This window comes from Zophobas morio, unplaced genomic scaffold (assembly GCF_036711695.1).
Source record: "Zophobas morio isolate AGI-343-1 ecotype UQ-CSIRO unplaced genomic scaffold, CSIRO_AGI_Zmor_V1 ptg000029l, whole genome shotgun sequence".
Classification (NCBI taxonomy): Eukaryota; Metazoa; Arthropoda; class Insecta; order Coleoptera; family Tenebrionidae; genus Zophobas; species Zophobas morio.
The window spans coordinates 10109283-10129761 of record NW_026972134.1 but is presented as its reverse complement, the minus strand read 5'-3'; the positions used below and the strand labels follow the sequence as shown (position 1 = coordinate 10129761).

Genomic DNA, 20479 nt, shown 5'->3' with positions numbered 1-20479 from the left:
ACGTTCGGCAAGTGAAAACAGTAAGTTTAACAGTTACATCCAATGCATTTAAAACAGTAAACATATACGCGTTGTCAGTTAATGTTATTTCTAAAAATAAATTCAAAATATACTACTCCTATATTTTCGTCTTTATTGGGTATCCATAGTCGTGATACAATGAATAATTGTATCTCTTATCAAGAAGTCATTCAATTTAATCCAGATTGTGTTTAAAGGTGGGATATAACAAGATGCGTTACAGAGGAAAATCTTTATTATTATTACATTCACACTGATTACAAAGTGATAATTCACGATAACATTTTGTATTTTATTATCACAAATAACAGTCATCTAATGTGTGCTTTTACAAAGGTATAGTGTTGGAGTATTATAATTTAGTCTGAAAGTGCTTTTTTGCGTTTTCATAGTCAAAATAAGAGCAACAATTTGATTCAAATGTTTTTTAACTCTTTGGTTATTCATACCGTAATGATAATTAAGGCCGCTTACATTTATAAAAAAAAATAATACGTTTTTTAAACTTAGTAGGGTGCCAAATTTTTAAATTTTATAATTAGTTTTAAAATACATATTCATGTTTGTGTAATTTTTATATATATTTAAAGTGGCAATACCACATTTTTTTGATATGCACAAGATGATACTGATGCAGAATGTTAATATTATGCTTGCTTATGGTTTAAGATTTAGACAAATAGCAAAAATTATGTCAAGCATCACGAAAGTGCCATAATTGATGATGTACTAGACAATAAAATCTTGACATACTTACGGTTTTGTAGCATCATGCTAAGATCTTAAACCATGCGACATCAAAACATTCTGGTTCCTAATATAATAATAATACGTAGTCGTATATAATTATGCTGTTATTACACAAAGTGCAACAGGATATTTCCAAGAGACACTCAAAGTTGTGATACGGAGATGTTTGTTATTGAGCTTAATTTCGACCAAATAACTTCTCTGATAAGTGTAAACGGTGAAGAAAGATTTTTTTGTCACTTGCTATAATATATTATTTATAATCTTAGTACCTACCTGTTTTTCAAAGATAGATGAGTAAGTGATATTTTACGACAAATTTCCAAACTTACAAATGTATGTATATACATAACAAACCATCTGTTTCTGTTACTCCCTGTAGAATTAACTAGAATTTCCTACCAAAATTGTAAGAAGTCGCCTTTTAAAAAATCCTTGCTTTCAAATCACCGCAACACACATCACACTTAGGTAATTTAACGAACATCGTTCACAGTCCGTGACTCACACTACTTATCGTATGCCATTTATTAGTACGATGTTCATATTCCATCGTACGACACCGATAACTAACCAGGTCCAAGTAACTCTGAAATTGGTAGCTGCCGACGGTGAGGTGAGCCAATGAAGTTTCTGGTTGTTGATAACTTGGGCGTCTGGTGTTCTCATGGGAATTTTTAACGTTGTTTCCTGTGGCGAGAGGGGAACCCCTGGTAGTGAGGACACGCAGCGGAGCTCTATACTGTCCCCACGGGAGTATTTTCGTTCGACCAAGAGGCGTAAAGTAAGAGAACGAGAAGCGAGACCCAAACTATCGGGTTCTGAACTTGTCATTTCTCCTATAAACCTTGACGGAGCCTGAAATAGATAGTTTGTGCTTTTAGTATTTATTTTATATTATCAAGTTTATGATTATTAGTAAATGGTTGTGGCATAACAAACGTTATGCGTGTCCAAAAACGTCCTCAAATTGGCACTTGACGTCACGCACAACTGTAGGGATAAGGAAGACATCTTGCTCGTCCAACGCCAACTTGAGGACGTGTTTGTTTTGTTAAACACACCGCCTTACGATACATTGAACGTTCCAGTTTTCTAATAATCGACATTAGTGAAATTCGTGGAGTTTTAGATACCCCCAGATACACTAAACTCGCCAGAAATTAAAAAGAATACTTATTTCTTATTTATTTTCTTAATTTTAAAACATTATGAAACACGAATAAATTGTGAAATATTCCAGTTACTTAATTTTAGTGCCTGCCAAACAGAAAGTATGCACTTTAATCGTTTCCATTTTAAAACATAAGCCTCAATATCTCTCAATGGAATAACCTTTTAAAGATTTTTGCATAAAATTTCAATTTACATTTTCAACGTTAACGTAAAGCATTAAAAAAACTTTCCTTTAAGTTCCTTTCTGCATAAATCGTCTATCGATTTAGATTGAACTCCGTATTCTCTTTTAGTATTCCTCGGACCGAAACAAAAACCGATTATGGTGTAAATTTTATTGATCGTGTATGCTACCCAAAACTAGGTAATAACAACAGTAATTTATAGGCAATAGGTACTATAATATCGACGCCGATCGAAGGTCAATAAATAAAATTTCCAATATAAGTAGAGAATTTGCTGGTGTAGTACAAAAGAAAGATGGTGGAATAGACTTTTGTACAATATTCAGAATTGACAGCGGTCATAAATTTCCATGTAGCGCACTGAACTGTCTCCCTTACGGGACCATAACCGCTCAGTCTTGCTATTTTTTCTTCGACAATTTAAATAATATATTACGAGTGTGTTCCATTTACCTAAACCCTTCTACCTCGTGCACGTTGAAAACTGTACAAGTTTTACGAAATAAAAAAAAAGTATCCAACAGTTAACTACACACTCTGTGAACTTGAAATAACCTTCTTGGAAGAAGTTTCTGAGACCCTATTAAATTCTTGATGTCCATTTTAACTCCAACGTTACACGACCCAACAAAAAACTCAAATGAAATTACGATTTTTCAGTGTAAAAAGATAAATGCTCTTTGAAGCAAGCTGGTTACCTCGAATCCATTGATGTACCAGGACAGTATTGGTGTGGGGTCAGCAGGATCCGAAACGCATTTGGCTTCCACAGTATCGCCCTCCGCATAAGACGTTGTTAAGCTCTCAATCCTAGGATTTTCCCGTGGTAGAGCTATAAAAGAGAAATCGGAAACTGTAACTACCATCGACAAAACTGGAAATGCAATCACACTGGTAATATAATCCCGTCTCGAATGGGCGTTCTTTGCGGGATTCTCTGCACTTGGCGGTTTCCGAATGCGTTCAAAGTAGACAGACTTTACGTTATCTGGACTTTGGTTCTCTGAAAGTTCAGAGGCGACATGAGACATTTGTCCAATGTCGAATGAGAGTTTCGATGGGTGTAGGTTTTAACGAAATTTTATGGGTGGTTGCGTGAGGGTGAAATTGTTAGTTAAATGTTGTTAACCGACGGTCAATGTTTAGGCTAACGGAAGGTAACAATTAATCCCTGTGCTTTTAAAATTGTAAAATATACACATACGTTTGTCAGAAACAATATGCTGATTGAAAAAAATTAACACACAACTTAAAATAATTTTTTCAAAATTTTGTTGTCATATTCGCTGATCAGTATGAGCAGATCTATTTTCTTAACTATTATTATTATTATTATTATTATTATTATTATTGTTATTAGTATGACAACTTGATAAGTTCACTATGAAATAAAAAACATGGTCGAAGATTATTTCGACAGAGCTTCCTTCGCTCCTGAAGTAGATTAAAACAAATCCAGCTTTTCTGAAAAACTATAAAATTTGATCATGCGAATTTTAATTTTTTTAAGAGAATTCTTGTAAGTTAAAATAAAAATATGTACGAAATAAATCTAGAGAAGCGTGCTGGGCGTATGTTACAAATGAGTATTACTCTTAACGAAATTTTATATGTACTATCAATTTGCATAGGTAGGTACAATATAATGCCAATAAAAATAGTATTGCACTGCCAAATTTTCGGAAAAATGAAGTGAGCCGTTTTTGATTTAATCAATAAAATAAATCGACTCATTCATTTATGTTTATGAGTCACTCTGTATAAGCAATTCAAAAACCTTTAAAGCGTTGGTAAATCACAAGTATATATTCATAATATTTTGTACAATTTGAATATGGTTTATTCGGCAAAATTTGGAAATGACGTCATCAGTTTTTTTGGAGGGGATAAACAGATATATTTTGATTAAAAATTTACCATGTTTGCGATAATTTTAAAATGTCTGCAAGATTTCTGCACTTCCTGATTAACAATAAATCGACTCATTTCTAAATTTTTTTGAGTCAACCTGTATAAGCAACTTTAAAAATTGCGAGCCATACTCATAATGTTTCGCATATTTCAGAGAGGATTTTATTTATTCGGCAAAATTTTTAAATGACGTCATCAATTTTTTGAGGGGATAGGCAAATATGTTTGATTAAAAATTTATCATACTTATGACAACTTTAAAAGATCTGCAAAATTTCAAAGCATTCGGTTTTCCAATTGCAAAATGTTACATAATTTTGAATTTTTTTCCAAAAATTTGACGTTTCTGCTAAAAATACAACACGCGTACATAAACTACACTTGTAGGACTATGTTATTTTATACAGTTTGAAACCCATCAATTCTGTAAATTGATTTTATATAAAAATCGCAACAAATTTAAAGGAGACATAAGTACATCAATTTGCACTGGCGGCTCGTGACCTTTTGAAATGGGGGGACACAGTTTGATTGATTAGTTAAATATGAAGATATAAAACAGGCTCGTATTACCAATTAATAGAAGAAATTGTGTGACGGACAAGTAAAACAGGAGTTGTCCACATACCTTTGGTTTTAAATCATTACTGAGGAGACACACATACAAAACAATTTATTATTTTTTTCACAATCGTACATCCAAGAATATTTATCATACGTGTTACCTCTATTAAAATATCTATGAAAGTCTCTCGTTTTGTCATGAACACTTTTTGTTATTAATAAATCGGAAGTGACTCTCCCTAAATTTTTCACCAAGTAAGACAGAGGATGATTTTTTATTAAATATTCAACGGAATTCATTATTTTTATTTAAAATCAAACAATTTCAGTCTAGCAGAATGAAAATGTAATCCCACTGGTAGTGGTCACTATTCGAGCAGGACCCGATTCCAGATGAATACAGTGACTAGACGCATGGTTTCCATGGCAACAGTGTAAACAAAACGTCTAAATGAGGCATGATTTGGTCTCTAAGTTTTGATGCATTTTATACAAATGGAGCGTGATAAAAAAAATAGTTTTGATAAAATTATGACACCAATTTTCGGATAATTTTTTAAATATTGAAAATTACTATTTTGCTATGTTCAGTGTGTTTGTAGTGGTTGTAATTTTGGGGAGCACGTGCCCTTGTGCCCCTTGGCATCAACCACCTTCGAATAACCGTACTACCTGCATTACAAAAAAAATTGAAAAATGATGTGAGTCGTTCTTGATTAATAAAATAAATTACTTCATTCATTAATTTTTTTTTCAGTAACCCTGTGTAAGCAATTCTGGGAAAATAGGAATGCACTAAGAACTTTAAATATATGTATCCAGACTCATGATATTTTGCGTAAATTTTAATTTAATTTTCTAGGGGGATAAACAGATATTTTTTAGTTAACGATTTATCATGCTGACGATAATTTTGAAAAGTTTGGAACATTTCAGAGCAGTTTCAAAGTTAAATTGTCAATAATGTAGTTATACAATTTTGATTTTTTTCCAAAAATTTTGAAACCTAGGGTATTCTAGGCGGATTCATAAACCACAAGTATAGAGGTATATCACTATTTTTTAAATTTAAGTATGTAGCATTTAATATGCAAAATTTAAAGATTCATTCATACACCACAAATGCAGAAGTATCTTATTTTATAAAATTAAAAACAAATTTGCTATTGTAAATTTTGGAGTTGACGTCATCAAATTGTTGGTGCTCTAAGGGGTCATGAGATGTATAAAAAATACGAAAGAAGCCGTTCATCATATTGACCCTATTACATTTTTTCCTAGATTACGCTCGGGAAGTAAATCATAAATAATGTCATTGTACAATTGTGATTATTTCAAAAAATTTTGTATAGTGTAAAAATCAAGGCGGATTCATAAATCGCAAATATAGAGGTGTATTTTATATAATTAAATAGCATTTAATAGGCCAAGTTTTGAGAAGACGTCACCATATTATTGGTGAATGAGACAATCAGACAATTTTTGGTTAGCATTTTACCATCTATACGATATTCATAAAATACATATAAAATTTCACAACAATCAGTTCAGTAGTTTCGGAGATTATTGTAATAAAATTGCTAATAGATCATGAAACGTCGAAGAAACATGAAATTCATATTTCGCCAGATAAATCCTATTATAATACTCCCCTAGCTTACACTCGGAAAGTAAAATGCATTAATTTTCTTAACAAAAGAAAAAAAACTAAATCTAATCCAACGTACCCATATTTTTTAGTGTTTAAAAATAATTATTATAGTTTTATAAAAATATGAAAATTACAATGGTTAATGTTGTATTTGAGACAAAAATTTAATATAATTTTAATTTTATATTAGATCATGTCTCATTATTATCTCACAATAAAGCAAAATGTTTTAGAGAAGATATAGTGCGTTTACTACTTTGACTTCATAACCATTTTACAGTGGATACAAGGAATGATACTGTTACGAAATACACCCTTACGCCGCCCCAGTACGACGCCTATGGCGGTCGAGAGCCTTCTGGACGTACGCACGGCGCTGATGGGTGAATCATCGCTGTTGACGGCCGAGAGGCGGGCGCATAAAGACAGGTCTGGAGCGTCTCGAAGCGGCGTCCAGGGGAGTCTCGAAGCGGAGTCGCGATGGATGTTCGTGAAGGATCTCGATCAGAGACTATGGGTTTAAATAGAGGCGACCGTAGGTAATGGATTCATTCATCCAGTGAAGACAGTCGAGGGCGCCGGAATAATTTCTGTACATATTCGTCGCAATAGATAGTGTTGTAATTCGAGCTAAAGAAATAAATTTTTTTGAGTTTTACCAACACCCGATTTATTATTCGTCCGTCAATCGTAACACTGGTGTCAGAAGTGGGATTAATTGTGAAATAAATCGGGATTCGAATTTGGTTGGTGCTACTAGGGGAGACCGGAACAAAGTGAACTTTCGAGAAAATTCTCTCCCGCGGTAAGAGTGGAATAACGGAATTAGACTTTCATCACCTGACATTGGCTTCGAGAATTGACATCTGTCAAGGCTCTAGAAGTTTCTAGAAGAAAATTTTATGCCGACTACCACAAGAGCGCAAACAGCCAACATGGAGGAACAACTGACAAAAATGATGAAAATGTTGAGCGAAAATCAAAGAATAATGGAAGAAAGTAGAAAAGAAGATCGAAGAATAATGGAAGAAAATAGAAAAGAAGATCGCAGAATAATGGAAGAAAATCAAAGAATAATGGAAGAAAATTTAAAAGCTATGCAAACTACACTTTTGAACAGCCGAAGCGAAATCCTCCAAGTCGTGCGAAATGAAGTGGACGAGGTGAGAAATGAAATGGAAAACAAGATCAAGGAGCTCGAAGAAAGGTTGCAAACACCACGACCTACAATTGCGACCCCTGCAGAATTCAGTCCGGTGAGAGTTCAACCCCCTATTTTCGATGGGCAGACGTCGTGGACTACTTATAAGAAGCAATTTGAAGCTGCGGCCTTGTCGAATAGCTGGAATGACCAACAGAAAGCGACCGCTTTGGTAGTAGCACTACGAGGTGCGGCCCTGGAGATTCTACAGACATTATCAGAAGAGAACCAGAAGGACTATACCGCTTTGACGACCGCCCTCGAACTCAGATTTGGAGATGAACACCTCCGGCAAGTTTTCGTAGCGCAGCTTAAATCTAGGATTCAGAAGAGTAGTGAATCTCTTCAGGAGTTTGCGGCTGATGTTAAACGTTTGGTACACCTCGCCTATCCTGAAGCTCCGCAAGACTTCCAAGACAGACTGGCAGCAGAAACCTTCGTAAACGGCGTAAGGGTGTATTTCGTAACACTGCCCCCCTCTTCAAATCCGATCGTCCCGATCGGAAGCGTCTTCGTTGTTTCCTTCGTACCGTTTTAGTCGATCGAGATGAACGATCTTCATCTCGATCGACTAAAACGGTACGAAGGAAACAACGAAGACGCTTCCGATCGGGACGATCGGATTTGAAGAGGGGGGCAGTGTTACGAAATACACCCTTACGCCGCCCCAGTACGACGCCTATGGCGGTCGAGAGCCTTCTGGACGTACGCACGGCGCTGATGGGTGAATCATCGCTGTTGACGGCCGAGAGGCGGGCGCATAAAGACAGGTCTGGAGCGTCTCGAAGCGGCGTCCAGGGGAGTCTCGAAGCGGAGTCGCGATGGATGTTCGTGAAGGATCTCGATCAGAGACTATGGGTTTAAATAGAGGCGACCGTAGGTAATGGATTCATTCATCCAGTGAAGACAGTCGAGGGCGCCGGAATAATTTCTGTACATATTCGTCGCAATAGATAGTGTTGTAATTCGAGCTAAAGAAATAAATTTTTTTGAGTTTTACCAACACCCGATTTATTATTCGTCCGTCAATCGTAACAATACGTTATAGAGACAGTTGGATAGTCCACTCGTCGTAAGGTAATGGCCGGTGATAATAACGTGAAAGAAAATGGGGGTAGCAATCAAAAAGTGGCAAAGTCTTGAGCACAGGGTATCCACTTATAATCGCTGATTTCCATCTACCATTAATTACACAAACGTAACGTTTTAGGGTGGAAAGTAACATTCACTTCCATCTCTTGAGATTGAAGTGAAGTATGTAATAGCTCACTTCCAAACTTTTAAAAAGTTTTAAAGTTTCACATTACTAACCGATTGTGAATAAAAGTTCATATTAGGCACATTAGATGCACCGGAAGGGAATTTAATTGATTTACATTAACTGTTTACTGTTTGGAGTTGAAAAAAAAACTCAGCTGTTTAACTATTAACTAACCTGCTACGGTTACGTTGTGTGTTTTCGACGCTAACCGAAATGTTGGAGCATCGCTAGACACTTCGCAACAATAAGCACCGCCACTGTGATCCCTTGTCAGGTCTTTTAGGCGAAGTTTACAATGCACCATGCTGCAATTTATTCCATCAAAAACGAGATGTATTCCAGGGACGGGAAACGACCTAGTATGGGGTTGATGATGAGGGGTATATCTGAAAAAAAAAACAAAACGTAAGTTTCACCTAATTTGGGGTGTTAGACTTTCTGTTAATTTTGTTACTAAATTTTTTCCACGATACTAACTAATTCAAAGTTAGTTAGTTAAAAAAATTAAAATTTGGTCTGGTCTTTAATAAAGAAAAGAATCGTAATTTCAATTACGCAAATTGTTCTAAAACTGTAAAGCAGAGTACATAAATATAAACAAACTTCCACGCCCTGAATGAATAAAACATTGTCTCAGCGCTGTATAATTGTTTCATCCTGAGCGCTGATAGTATGAAGATTAATTCGAATTATCAAGGATTGAAAATTAAAGTGAGGTTAAAATTTCTGAACAATACAAAAAAAAAATACTCCTACGTTTTACATGTAACCATTAGAAAAACCCACCTAAAAAATTCGTGGCCGTCTTTGTACCACTTCACAGCATACAGGATCTCATCGCCCATATCAAAACTGCAATCAAGTTCCATTTCCTGCCGAAAATCTGCTACAAGAGGCGCGTTCATGTGGGTCAGTCGTAAAGCACTTGATTCAACTGGAATTCAGGAAAGTTTAAATGCGACACAAGTATATTAGCACTCGATGAAAAAATTCGGGATGAACCCGAGAAAAGCGGGCGAATTGGACTAATTATCTCGTTAAAATCGAGATTAGGTCTGGATGTGGGCGTTCGTTCGTATCAAATATAAATTACTCAACTACGTAAAAGAGAATAAAAAATGTAGCGTGCAACCGACACTGTATTAACATCTAGATAAATTAAAAACGTGTGCAGTATACCAATTTAGTGTAATCCGATGGCAAACAACGGCTATACATTAATGAAACGATTCGTCGAATAGCTGGATGTTGGATCTAAACAAATTAAACATTCTGCTCTTCCAATGGCTCTTACAAGCGTCATTAAACCCGCAGGATATGAGCCGATACACTATTGGAATCAATGAGGTGTTTTCATTCTTCTGGATTGGTATATTGCTTTTCAGTCGGTTTTTTATGTATGGGGTGGACTGCTTCGTATTCGCTATTTCGTTTTGCCAGCAAAAGCTAACATATTGTAGTGTTCCTATCAATATGTAATTCTCTCGTTACATCAAACCTCACTGGTAGCATCAAAACATGGTTGATGATTTAATATTTACAACATAACTTAACGTTTTGTGGGAAATCACATTTTTACACTTGTTTAATCAAACTATTAGCATAAATAAAATTTATAATAATGTCTACTGTTATCAAGTTATCAACGAATAAATGTGGTTGCTGTAAATCAAATGTTCAATAATAAAATATCCAAAAACCAGTTCACAGAATTTGTGAAATGCAAACAGTAGTTTCCACAAGAGTTGCAAGTAATTTTAAAATTTTTGGTGGATGAACTCAGAACTGTGATGTCACTGGTTTTTATTTTTAATTCAAATTCTAGTTTTTTTACTGCGTGTTTTACAAGACGAAACAACTAAATCATTACTAATTTTTGTGAAAAAATATAACCGTTATTTACACAAATTTTCCTCGCTCCCAAAATGCAAAACCAAACAATCCAGTTTCTTTGAAAAGTTATAAAATTTCATTCTGCAAATTTTATTGAATTTTTAACTCATTTCGTTTCGTATTATGGAACACGTATACGACGCACGCCGGGATAGGATGTCGAGTTCGAGCTACGAGCTCGGTGTCGGTGTCAGTGTCGAGGACACCGACACGGGTTTGAACTGAGTCTGAACATAGGCATGTATCGCCGCGCTATAGAAAGAGTGAGCGAGAAATAAACCATTTAATAAAATGCGTTCGTTTGACTGTTCCAACGACTAAATTAGGTACAATAATTGATGCCGTTTTCACACGCTTTATTACTCATTTAAGAACTGATACTTATATCACTCATTTTAGTCATCATAACATAACTCTATTAAATGATAGGGATAAAGATATCAAAGGCGATAACGCTATGATTGAACAGTAATTTGTATTTTAAATCGAATAAGTTATAAATACTGCTCTAGTATTTATAAATATTTACTTGTTACTTTAGTTGGTAAATTACACATTGTAGATTAATTTTTTTATACAATATTATTATAATAATTAATTATGATATTTCTGTATGATAAATAAATAAAAAAGTATATTTTAATGAGCAACAATTGACAATACATGAATATTTACTTTAATTTACTGAATCATCATCATTAATCATCATTTTGTCAAAAAATACAAATGTAACATATTTTTGGTTTTTATTATTTTTTAAGAGAGAATTTGTGACTTCGCCGCGTATACGTGTTTAATTTATATAAATTTACAACGCGAGTTAAAACTCCATCCGTGCGTCCCTGGGTCGACGCACTCTTTTTTTAATTCTTTTTTATCATCACACTTATAAATTAAAAGGTCACACATATCAGTTTGGATAGGTGCAATGTAATACGGATAATAATAGTCTTGTATTCCCAAATTTTTGGAAAAATGGAGTTAACTGATCCCACGATTTTATGTATAAAATAAATTGCTTGATTAATTCATTTTTTGAGTCATCCTGGATATACAATTTTAAAAAATATGAATGCAGTGAAAAACCACAAGATAAAGACAATAGATTTATAATATTTGACTCATTTTAAACAGATAATTTTTGGTTAACGATTTACCATGACAATCTTAAAATGCTTGCGACATTTCAGAGCATTCGAATTTTGCCTTTGTTTTTGTTTATAAAATTTAAAGAGCAAAATCAATTATTCGGAAAAAAACATCCAACTAGACCCGAATATCAATAATACGATGTTTTGGGTACGAAATTTGGGAATCGGAAACAACTGGATCTCCAACATGGCCAGCAAGGTAGGGATTAAATAATTTTTCAACAATTCCTAATAAATATCAAAATGTATAGTTCCAATCAGTTTGTGTTTAAAAAAGACAATTAAAAATGCCTGTAATCGCTTGCAAAATATTCTAGAGCTGCCTTCACTTACACGTCTTAAAACACGTCAGATGAAAATTTCAAAATTTGTGTTGGAAACGCTGAGGTAGATGCGGTATTTATTGTCCGAACAAAGCTGAATATTAATTTTTAGTAATAAAAAGCATATGTAATTTTATACCGTCTTGGTTCTATTTAAAGAAAGCAAATTTTGTGAATACTAAGCTTTAAGTCCTGTATATTATTTTATTAAACACATTGGACCTTTTGACTGAAGTAAAACTTGTTTTATTTTAAGTAAAAGTGTTCAAAAAACCCATTTTTAAGATGCATTTATCAATTCCTATTTTAAAACTTCGTTATCATGTGTAGTATGAAATAAACTCTCAAACAAGGGGTCACTCGACCCCACACACCACTTAATTTTTTTTATTAATGTGTCATAGTTTTGACATTTTAAGGTCACAACGCATCGCTGTGACCGCCATGAGCATCCTTTGATTACTTAAGCTGTATGCCTAAATTTCAAAGCTTACTTAGGTATAGTGGTTTCAAAGATACAAGAAGGGGAGGGGGGGGGTTGATTTTAAAACCGCACTGTATATAGGTTCCATGTATTATAAATACAAACTTAATATTAAAACATTGGTAAAATTGGTGAAACTATAATATAAACCACCTCGTAGAACTTTGTATTTACTTGAGTTCGTTCTGAAAATTTAAAAATTCATATTACATTAAACGTCAAATAGGAGTTGTTTATATTATTTACATTCCGACTTCTTTTCTTTGTAAAGTTTGCTCTGAGAACTTTATTGCGAATGTAGATTTGTTTGAGTAAGGTTGTGCAAACAGTGAATTACACCTTCTTTCTGGAATAATTTCATGCTGAAATATTTTATAAAGCAAAATAGAATATAATTTATTCCACAGAGAATATACTTCGTAATAAAAAAGTACGTCGAAAAATACATTTACTACGAAACAACTGCCTACATAATTATTATTATATATAGGCCCATTTGAATTTATTATAATGCTGAGCATGAATCAACTGACATTATGAACACGAAAATAATCAAGAGATTACGAAGGGAACATTTTTCGCAAAGAACTTCTTTGCATTGCATTGGAAACATTAATTACTCGGTGTAACTGTAAATCAAATACTTAATAAGAATCAATAACCAGTTTTTATCACCTACACTTTATCTAACAAAATTTCAACCAAATTAAAATAAATTTTAAGTAGGTATGTGTTATATCACAGCTAAAGAATCAAAAAAAACACCTTCATCATACTATCCATGTCGTTTAATTAAATTTTTAAACTGTAATATCACAGTCTTTACAAAAAAAAAAATAATAATAATAGTAATATGAAATTTAAGTTATATGATGGGCAGATGTTTGAAATTTTGTTTTTATTTGAACTTTTTATTAAAAATTGTTCATAATCCCATAAAACCTCTGGACAACCGATCACCTTAAGGCGAATGAGAGAAAATACAAAAAGAGAAGATACGAAACAACTTGATAATTACTGGGGTCACAATGGCTGAAGGAACGGAGGAAGAACTTAGAGTAGCAATAGAAAGTAAGATGGAGGAATTATTTTGCGTGAAGACCAAGGTGAGAAGAGCATATAAGATCGACGAGGCAAGATACATAATTGAAATGGAACAGTGGAATGACAAATTAACAATACTGAAAGAAAAAGCAAAACTAAAGGGAAAGGTCATATTTATTGATTCAAAGCTATCAAAAACGGAAAGAGGGATCCAGAAATGCATCAGGGATGTGGCCAGAATTGAAAAAGGAAAAGGCGCGAAGATAAAAGTGGAATACCAGAAACTAAATGTTAATGGACAGATAATGAAATGGTACCACGCAAACAAAAGGCTAGAAATGGCCAAACCAGATAAAGATCCAAAAAACTAAAAACAATGAGAATGGAATAGGAAATGGAAGTCGAGATGATAGTAATAGACAAAACGTGGAGAGAAATGGAACAATAGAGCAAACCACAGTCAGTGAAGAAGAAGTACAAACAAACGAGAATAAAAAAGGAAGAGGACTTTCGGGTGCAGAGAGCTGATGACTCACTCACCTTAAATTTACACATTAACGAAACCAAAACGAAGCAAAACAACAAAATCTTTGGAATGAAAAACAAAACACGAATAGGAACCTGGAACGTAAGAACAATGTTAGAGGCAATTCAGCTGGTGCAGATAATACATGAAATGGACCTCCTCAATATCAAGATGCTAGGGTTATATGAGACAAGATGGCCAGGAAATGGAGAAATAACAAACAGAAATGGCAGCGTCTTGCTTTACTCAGGGAAAGAGGAAAGCGAGAAAAGAATGGGTGGGGTAGGTATCCTGCTATCCCGTGAAGCTAGACAGAGTATGTTACAATGGAATACCATTTCGGACTGAATTATAACAGGAAGAATGAAGAAATCAGTCAGGAAAATTACAATTGTACAGTGTTACGCACCTACAAATGTAGCAGAAAATGACCTGAAAGACAAATTCTATGAGGAATTATCAGAAGTGATAAGAAACATCAACAAAGGTGACGTAACCATAGTAATGGGGGACAATAACGAAGGAGCTGAAAAAATTATGAACAAACACGGAATAGGAGTAAGAAATGGTAATGGTAACAGATTAATAGAATTCTGCCTAGAAAACAACCTAGTAATCGGAGGCACTTTATTCCCACATAAAAACATCACAAAGTAACATGGATCTCACCAGACCATAAAACCCGAAACCAAATTGACCACATATTAATAAGCAGTAAGTGGAGAAGGTGCTTATTAGATGTACGCAACAAAAGGTCAGCAGATGTGGGCAGTGACCAACACTTACTGATTACTGAAATGAGAATGAGAATATGCGTCGTAAAAAGAAACTGGCGGCACAATAGCACGTCGGTAAGCAGAGTAAAGATAAGTGTCCTTGTGGTGTAGTGGTCAGCATACCTGCCCGGAAAGCAAGGAGACGTGGGTTCGAATCCCACCGAGGCACAACATTTTTATCTGCTTACCTACAAAACGAAGAAGCCCTAAGAAGGAAAAAATTCAACGTATAAAAGCTAAAAGAAATAGATATCAAAGCAGAATGGAGTGTCCGACTAGAACAAATCAAAACTAAACGCCAGAACATAGATTGTAGATGGAAAGAGATAAAAGAAAACATACAAGAAGCAGCAAAGGGAGTGCTAGGTTATATGGAGAAGAAAAGGAAAGAAGAATAATATGAGAGAACTACTTATATAAAATAATGAAAATATTAACCAATAAAAGCTACTAATAAACCATTGTACGACAAACAAAAACAATAACTCATTACAACACTTGAAGAAGAAGTGAAACGATGGCAGGAATATTACATAGAACTACTTGAAGAAGGAGATATGGAAACAGAAGCAGCAATCATAGACGGCAATGAGGAAAGGTGCGAGCTACTGAATATCAGTACCGAAAAACCATCCCGAGAGGAAGCTAAAGAAGCAATCAAACACATGAGGAATAACAAATCACCAGAAGCTGACGAAATACCTGCGGAAATATGGAAAGCGGACCCAGTGAGCACAACAGAACTACTAATACCATTAATAGAGGATATCTGGACAAACGAAGAGATACTAAAAGAACAGAACAATGGGATAATACTTAGTAAGATTACCCAAGAAAGGCGACATAAAAGAATGTAAGAACTGGAGAGGAATGACCCTACTGACCACAGCAAATACAATTCTGGCACATATAACCAACCAACGAATAAAGCAGAAAATAGACAATAGTCTGAGACAAGAACAAGCTGGTTTTAGAAGAGGTAGATCCTGTATATATCAAATTGCAACGATGAGAATGATAATAGAAGAGACAATCGAACAAAACGCAAACCTGATCCTGGTCTTCGTGGACTTTGAGAAAGCATTCGATAGCATAGATCATTGAGCAATGTGGAAAATATTAAAGCAGAAGAGTATCCCGGAAAAAATGATAAACGTGTCAAGTCGAAGATAAGGGATATTTAACAAATAAAATAAAATAAAAATAAAAAAGGGGTCAAGCAAGGCTGCATACTATCTCCATTACTTTTCAACTTTTCAATATCTGTTTGGACCATGCGAAACAATAAACCGGAGAAATGGAATAAGCTGGAGCTCACTACACAATAAGAAACTAGCAGAGCTAGACTACGCAGACGATATCTGCTTAATGTCAAGCAACGAAAAAGATATTAAAAGGATGTTAGGAAAACTTGAAAGAGAAGCAGCTAAGGTGGGAATGAAAATTAATGCAAATAAAACAGTGCTAATGAAAAGGGGAAAAATTCTAACACAAGAAAAATTACTCTTGAATCAACGAGAAATAAAGGAAGTAAACGAGTAATCAGCATGGAGGGAGGAACGGAAGTAGACATAAAGTAAAGGATTTGGAAAGCACAAGGGGCCTTCGGAACATCTGTTCATCGCCACATATTACGCAAAACACTAAGTTACGTATCGTTAACAGCAATGTAAAATCTGTTTTGTTGTACGGCAGTGAAACATGTTTCATGACAGGAAAACAACAACAAAGAATACAAATTTTTATCAATAAATGTCTACGCAAAACACTGAAAATATACTGGCCAAGAAAGAAACCAAATGAAGAGTTATGGAAACTAATACAACAAAAAAATATGAGAGAACAAACCAAAAGAAAAAAGTGGAACTGGATAGGCCACGCATTAAAGAAAGACAACAAAAAACAACTAAAGTGGACTAAGGAAGGAGATGGGAACAGAGGAAGACCAGCAACCAGCTGGAGAAGAATTACTGAGAGAGAAAGAACAAAGAGAGAAGTTGGGGAGAGCTCACAAGAATGGCCAAAGACAAACAACAATGGAAATGCTTTGTGGAGGCCCTATGCTCCGAAAAGAAGTAAAAGGAAATATATATAATAACTCCAATATTAACAGACTTTATATAACTTATGGCTTTTTTAAATTAATTTATTATCGTCTTTTAGCATTTAGGTGAAGTTTTTCCTCACGGATTTTTAAAACTCAATACTTCAATTATTTATGGAAATTTCGGAACGCAGTTTTCACCATTGCTGTCAGCTTACAGAACTTCTTCTTAAGGAATGCTATGTATGTATGTATATACAAAAACAGCTCGTGAATCCACTAGTCATAAAGGAAAAAAGAGATGCACATGACATACAGTAAAGATTGACGAGCAGAGTGACGAAAAAAATCAACTCATTAAAAAATCCAAATCACTCTCTATTTTAATTAAAGTAATATGTATAGTGTTTTAGACCATTTTGAATTTCAAAATTGTTTGCAACAACATTTGATTAAAGAACATTGTAGGCGTATTTAAAAAATTTTGGTGTGCTAAATCCAAATCTGCCAACTAAATTTCTTTATCACTTCATGTTTCTGAAATATGTAAAATACAAGCAACAATTTTTACTTCTCGACTGGAAGCTACTTTTATTCGTCCCTTCTAGTTAGTGAATTATGAGTGTAAAAAAAATGTGATTTGAAGTGTAACGTTAAAAAAAAGTACTAAAGTACTATAAAAACTTGAATAATAAACATATTATTCAAGTTTTTATAGTACTTTTTTTTATTTTAATGTAAAGGCGTTGTTACAGAAAAAATTAAATATGTAGAATAACCTTTACCTATAACTTATCCAAGAAGTTGGACTTGTTTGAACGTGCTTCAAAGGCGAAAAAAGTTCTGTCTGAGCAACTTTGAATTAATTTTTTTTTACTACTATTATATTTTTTGTTTATCATCATCATCATCATCGTCATCTATCATTCTATTATTTTCCACACCACTGTGCAGTTAAGTTTCTAATAAGAATAGTAAACCTAACTGTGTTTTTTATTTGAGTTGACCCTAATATTATAAAAATTCATATTTTTAAATCATTTCCTTTGAAATAAAGCATCCTAAAGAACGTTATTACAAATTTATTAAAGCTCTCGAGTATCGTAATTGTTAGACGCAAACGAGTTAATTCATCACCCCTTTAGAATCATCTCGAATTATCCAGCACAGTCAGCTCGATCTCGCATCTCAGCTCGCCTTTTTAACAAGAATAAAGACTCCGGCACGAGCAGAATAATAAATAATGCGTAAGAATCCTAGCTTACCGGTGTTGAGGAGTAGCAACGTCAGAAAACATGAAACAATGCCCGAGGAAAGCGGGTGAGAAAGAGCCGAGTTAATCGGCAAACAGTGTCCCGCACTCATTAGGCCCGAGTTGTTCTCCTGCTGCCGGTGTTCTGTCAACTTAGTGCATTATTCACTTTTACAGTCTGACGCAAGGGACCATACACTGTACACTTAAGGTTACTCTGGGGCCTCCCGAAATTCATATATTATTCACTCCACCACTCCCACTTTTTACATAAAAGTCAAAAAGTCGGAATTTATCACGGTGCCGCCAAGACTTGACTTGTTTATTATTTATGCCTTCTACAGATGAACATGTCTTAAGATTGTTATCCCCTGTTCGGCGATTTTCTTTTTGTTTCCATGAAGGGAACACGAGGAGAAGAATCTGAAATCAAAGATTGACTGATGTTATTGGTGAAGTTTGCGAGAATGGTGGTTGCGGCTAAAGCTACTTTGTATTCAAAATCCGAAAGAAGTCAAACTCGAGGAACGGAATAGCACTATTATATATTGGCCTTAATTCTGTAATAGGTAATTATCATGACATTTTCTCTTATAAAATTTTTATTACATAACCATAGAAATATATACGAATAACAAATCTTTAGTTCATGTAAATAAAATTAAATTTCATTCTGAAAACATTAAATTTCATTAACTGTCAGACAAAAACAAAAGAAAAGAAAATTCTAACCACTGTAAACATTAAATAAATATCATTTTTAAAATCAATATTGGTTTTCTTAAAAAAAGTTTAAATTTAAACTATTATAAGTAGATTTACAATTTACGTTAACAGTTACGTAACAACTTTCCATTATTTTAAAACCATTACAAAACGTTAACTATAATTTCCCCAGAAAATGAATAGTCATCTCAAAAATTTATTGAATGAATAGTCTTAACGTGAAGTTACTCGCATGCCTAAATTTATTTAAAGAAATTTATTAAAATATGTTTATCCTTTCTTGTAACTTCGGGAGAATATATCTGTTTCATTCCACGAATCAATATTTCTTAAGGACAATTCTGTATAAAAAAGTCTGCTAAATAAACAATGCGGTATTTGTTAACAGTTAGTTGTTAACAAATCTTAATTTAACAGTTTAAAAAGAAAACTTAAAATTTATGCTGGTACGTATCTGTAGAAAAAAAAGCGGTAATAATTGAACTATCAACAAAAAGTTAACTATTTGAGTTTTTGGAAGAATTTTTGTAAACATTAATTAACAATAATTCTTTCTATTAATCAGAAAAGCTAGATATTGTTTAAATTTACGGCTACTGTGAACGAACTCTCCGCACGAAAACTATCGCAATCTTTATTTTGACGTTATCAGTCCCCTCAAATAAGTTTTGCACTAAATTGGTCCGAAATCTTAAAAAGAGAACTGTCTTTATTAAGTTACGATTGCAAAAGATGAAAATTTCACTAATTAATAACTATTATTAAATCTGGTATAATATTTTTGAAGTTTATAAAAAGAAAAAGAATGTGTCGTTTTACCTTTTTGATTTTATTTTTTTTTCTTCACGTGTAGGTATATTAAAATATTGTCTCATTTCATCACAATTATGAGAAAAAATCAGCCAAACAGATTTAAAAAAATTGTACAATTCATTTAGTTAGATAATACTTGACAATTATAATATAATCATTTTTAAATCATCGTAAGATTTTCAAATAATTTGACATAGGTAGGATATCACAGGTCATATACCTATCTGTCAATAGTTTCTAAGTCAAATCGGTACGAAGACCACACCGAATCGTCTAGTATACACATTTAATTTTTTGCAGTTCAGTTTGTTCACATAAATTAAAATTTTAAAAAAATTGTTAAAATTCCTCTCTTTTATGACTGAAAATCAAAATGTAAAGTTAACAAAACTGCGAACTTTTGAAAAAGATAAAATTTAAAATCACAAAAAATTGAGTTGCCAGATTTCGTAGTGCATCTGTTCCTTTTTGTAATTTTTTTATCAACAGAAAAATTTATATTTACCTTGAAATAATTAAATGAAACAGTACTTTAATTATCGCAACACAACGAAAAGAATCGACCGCGCGCTGTGGAAGAAGTTGAACTCCTTCATCAGGCACAAAAAGCGCGAAATGGTGGGCGTGTCCCTAAAAACGTTCGTCAACAATGTTATCCGCGAGAACTTCAGGCTGATACTAAAAGAGGGTTTGCCGAGTGTTCAACGTCGGGCCTTCACCAGGTTTC

General features: G+C 33.8%; 1 protein-coding gene and 1 non-coding gene across 2 annotated transcripts; one reads left to right on the top strand and one right to left on the bottom strand.

The window, feature by feature from the left end:
* Positions 1–251: 251 nt before the first annotated feature.
* On the bottom strand, positions 252–20415 carry LOC135137596 (uncharacterized). The gene is made up of 6 exons (XM_064067284.1): positions 20258–20415; positions 18227–18636; positions 9507–9654; positions 8895–9106; positions 2831–2964; positions 252–1629 (listed from the first exon to the last, which is right to left on the bottom strand). The coding sequence occupies exons 2-6, from the start codon at positions 18324–18326 to the stop codon at positions 1285–1287; spliced, it is 939 nt and encodes a 312-aa protein (XP_063923354.1). The 5' UTR covers positions 18327–18636; positions 20258–20415; the 3' UTR covers positions 252–1284.
* On the top strand, positions 15014–15087 carry Trnas-gga (transfer RNA serine (anticodon GGA)). The gene has a single exon. It is a non-coding gene; the product is annotated as a tRNA-Ser (tRNA).
* Positions 20416–20479: the final 64 nt, after the last annotated feature.

Bases quoted from the DNA above. Each gene is read 5' to 3' on its own strand.
- LOC135137596 (XM_064067284.1), bottom strand. From the start codon at position 18,326: ATGAGTGCGGGACACTGTTTGCCGATTAACTCGGCTCTTTCTCACCCG. The intron at 9,655-18,226 runs GTAAGCTAGGAT...CCTGAATTCCAG, and splicing joins GTTGCTACTCCTCAACACCG to TTGAATCAAGTGCTTTACGA. The intron at 2,965-8,894 runs GTTAGTTAATAG...TCTCTTTTATAG, and splicing joins ACACAACGTAACCGTAGCAG to CTCTACCACGGGAAAATCCT.